This window comes from Teleopsis dalmanni, chromosome X (genome assembly GCF_002237135.1).
Source record: "Teleopsis dalmanni isolate 2A chromosome X, ASM223713v2, whole genome shotgun sequence".
Taxonomy (NCBI): Eukaryota; Metazoa; Arthropoda; class Insecta; order Diptera; family Diopsidae; genus Teleopsis; species Teleopsis dalmanni.
The window spans coordinates 71,270,102-71,274,363 of NC_051848.1; the positions used below are offsets into that span (position 1 = coordinate 71,270,102).

At 30.5% G+C, this 4,262-nt stretch overlaps 1 protein-coding gene across 1 annotated transcript; it reads left to right on the top strand.

The window, feature by feature from the left end:
- The first annotated feature begins 431 nt into the window (after positions 1-431).
- On the top strand, positions 432-1,243 carry LOC119690197 (proteasome subunit alpha type-5-like). The gene is made up of 2 exons (XM_038105205.1): positions 432-602; positions 662-1,243. The coding sequence occupies exons 1-2, from the start codon at positions 518-520 to the stop codon at positions 1,192-1,194; spliced, it is 618 nt and encodes a 205-aa protein (XP_037961133.1). The 5' UTR covers positions 432-517; the 3' UTR covers positions 1,195-1,243.
- The last annotated feature ends 3,019 nt before the right edge of the window (positions 1,244-4,262 follow it).

A 4,262-nucleotide genomic window follows, 5' to 3' on the forward strand; every position in this document is an offset into this window, starting at 1 on the left:
TTGAAATTGTATGGTTAATATTGGTACTTAAATACAAACAATCTTAATTGTGAAAACAATTTCTTAAAAGTTTAATCAATTATCTTTAAAACTCAGTAAATTTCACTTTCTTACCAGTTATAGAGCCATTTGAAAATGTGTCTACAATACTAATTCTCAATACCCCATAGGTTCATATCTCCTAAGAAAAAAATTACAAAATTTTTTCACGAGATATAGGTTTTTTTATTTTATAAAAGGAGTGCAAAAAAAAAAGATTTCAGCCAAATCGGAGCTCACGAGGTGAAAAAGATGTCCGATTTGTGAAAGAGTGACCAATATTCTGACAAAAATTGAATTTTAAAAATTATAGCTGGCCATGGCGAATATTTTGATCGTTTTGCCTTTGATACAAATTTCAGTAATATTTTATAGTTTATTAATATATTTTGATAGCATTTTGTTACACTATAAGAAGATAATTGATTACCGTATCACATTTTATTTTATGTAATATAAATTATATTCCTAAATACAAATGCGGTGCAATTATTGCAAGACTCCTTATGAGCGCGTCTCATATAATATTGGTACAAATGCCGTGGGAGTTCTGACTAAAGAAGGTGAATTAGTTGCTTCTGCAATAAAAATATCTATAATGCATAAATATTCTCTTTTGTAGGCATAGTTTTTGCAGTCGAAAAAGGTGTGAGTATTCCGGACTTCTCAGCTAAAAGCAACAAAGTTTGGAAAATAGATAAATTCCTTATGTGCGCTGCGAGTGGACCATACGTTGAGATTCCTAAGGTGGTTGAGTATGCCTGTTCCCAGTACGATTGCACTGAACCCAATCGTTGTTTCGCTAGGAATTTGTACTTTCACGGTTTAGTAGAAAAAAGCAATGTTTCTCTGCTGTTAGCTGGTTTAACTGTAGGAATTAAATCTGATTTCTGGTGTGTTACTAAAAACGGTGCTTCAAAATGCGACACATATTTTGCAATTGGACCAAGAGCAGAGTGTGCTAACAAATTCTTAAAGAAAAACTACAAAAAAAATTTAACATTAGACAAGGGTCTCGATCTAGCTCTGCTAACAATGCAAGAAACATTGGGAAATATGTTCAACTCCTACAATGTTGAGTTAGCACAGTTCACAAAATGTGATCTGATTAACGTTCAGAGTCATATGGACATTGAACGCCTTCTTAAGAAATGAAAAACTAATTAAATTATTAATTACGAAAGGTTGGGGAAAAATTCTTAAATATTTTAAGGAATAAATTTAATGTTTTGATTAATTGAAATTAAAAGTTCTTAATGAAATTTATGGATTCTTTATCAATATTCCATTCAAGCAAAATATAACTAATTATGTAGAAATTTATTATTGGGAATATAATGAAGGTGGAAAGTTGAGGGCTTTTATGATTTAAAAAAATTGATATTCAATTTATTATTGAAACAGTTTTTCTAATTTTTTAAAAAAAATAATTTTATTGTTAATAATATAGATTATTAGCGTTAACCAAGGAAACACTTCACCTATTGCCTCGAATATTTGCCCTATCAATCAAGGAGGAGTCTGTGAAACTTAGACAAATTAATTCAAATTTTAAGCAAAAGGTGGGATTGTTTGTGATTATGTGTTTGAAAAATTTAACAAAAACATTTTCTTTGATGGATTTCTATTAAAAAAAGTCATAAGTCCATTCCTCTATAAGTTTGAACTTACGCTTTTCGTTTGGAAACTACCCAGAGGTACGTATGTAATATGTCAATAATACAAGTAATATATACATAAAATAATAAGACTTAAAAGCTGGCACTTATTGTCAGTGGTGACGATTCTTTATCGGGGCCACTCTTACATGCTATAATACATTGTCATTGCCAGTGGTCTACTATATTCATAACTAGTCATGTGTGTTTGGGGTATGTTAACTCCATGGGTGTAGTTAAGCTCCGCTAGAGTAAAGTTATTACATTAATCTAGTGTTGTTTTGATAAAAATAGCATTTAGTATGTACATTTTTTACACATCGTAGATATCCTACATAAAATGATCCATATCCCCTACTCCTTATCATGCTTACTCATATATACATGCCCCAAAGTAAAGCACATCAGTCATACCACATCATTGATATCACGACTCAAAGGGGCTACTGTTTTTCTAGGCCAAAATACCTAACAGTTAAGCTATCTTATCTATCTGTAAGCTGAAGTCAACATCAATAGAATAGAAATGATGCATCATACTTCAGAATTTAGAAATTCGTTTCAATTTTCAAAATGGATTATGTTCTTAACCACGAGTTTACCACGATCACTAAGAGACAAATTGAAAAACATGGAAACGCAAAAAGAAAAAATCATATTTAAGAAAAATTTTGGGCTAATAATAGAGCAGCGAAAACAAGGCGAATATAATTCCAATAACGAAAACATAGCACAAACTTTTTCTTCCCATATAGAAATCGCAGTAAATATAACTAAAGTTAACAGATGATGCGAAACTTTAATATAATCAGGAAGTTAATGTCATAAAATAAATTATTTAATATTGAGACATTTAGAGAATATGTCTTGTGCATATACTCTATATATATATATTTACAGCAGAAAAATTGTAATTATAATATAGATAAAAAAATAACTTCAACTTAACAGAAAAGAATGCCATGGAATAATGGCAATTAAATTATTGAAACACACATCCATCAGTCATGAGGTATTTCAGATCATACAAAAGAAAGAAGTAATTAGGACTACCGGGACTTCATAGAAATTTAGCAATCTCTTGTTATATAGTATTCGCAATTAGTGAACTTCGATTTTTTTAAAGTTATCTGCAGAGGCAGAGGATGTCTTAATAACATCGTTAAGGTCAGATCGTTTCTCATTATTCATTTCTGTTCTATTTATTTCTATTTTATTGATATGTCTTGTTATGAGTATGAAAATATTCATCAGATATATTCATCAGAATGTATCTCATAAGTTATTATGTCGATATTACAAATTGTAGTAATTTTGGCGATGAAACGTTGCCAATACATTAAATTTCTTCCAGGTAACATTAACCTTCCCTCATTATTTTCTTCTTGATGCTTAGTGGATAGTAACAGTGAGAATGTTTAATAGTTCTCTTTCTTGTTCATTCACACCTCTTCTGTACTAGTCATTCCAGATTTACCTATTCTTAAGGGGAAGATTGAAAAATGATTAAAACTTTAGAACGATATTTTTTTTAAAAACCAACTTCGGATTATACATTTGCAGATTTTGGAAAAAAAAAATTTTTTTTTTCTTGAGGAAGAATTTGAGTGTTAGTTGCATATGTAGTTACCTTCTCTGCAATAGAAGTTTTTTGCGAAGTATTGTGCCCGGGTACCTAAATAGTATATACATATATTAATCTACTAGGTCAATCTATTTTGGAGTTCTCGGTTAATCACAACTGTTTTTGTGTTTGAATTCATTGAACTTAACACGTTACTAACTGCTATACTCTTAAAGTTAATCTGTACAGCTATGCTCGTGACTACATTTCCAAAATAGCGGATATTTAGAAATTAAGAACTCTAATACCACATATGAGTTTATTTGTGTTCATTTCGAATAAAATTGCTTCGATTATTAAATTTTCACCCTTCTGTACGAAAGTAATTTGTATTAACATTAACATGGGCAGTAACCACGATTTTCAACCTGAAATTATCTTATAGTTTCAAATGAGTGAGTTTTTTCTAATGCTGGTACATAATTGATACGTTTTGAAGGTAACAATGTATCATAAAGTGTTTCATTTTTTATTAAATGGCTTTACATTTCTTAGTAAAGGGATCTTGTTTCGTTTTTTCAGGACTAAGTTGTAGCTTAGTACTTCGAGTCCATTTTTTGACATTTGGTAACGTTTTAATTTAGAAAATTGAAACCTTCAAATACCATATATGTATCAAAAAATGACTTCAAAGACTTAATTCTAGAACTGAGGACCTATTTTACAGAATGTATTTTACACTTACTATTATGAACAGGACATAGTACTAATAGTCCTAATAGATCTATTAGGCCCTTTATTTGGATTAAAGTGCTTCTCCAAGTCGGATTTCTTTAATGAAAGACAGTATAGTGACTATCTTTCCTAGCCTTGAGTCCTTGTGTGCCATGAAGCACCTTCCAAAATGTCTCTTCTGTTTGTACATTAGTGCCGGGCACTCCCCTAGCATATGATATGCAGATTCTCTCTCTTCTCTACAGTATCTGCAGTCTGAGTTGGAT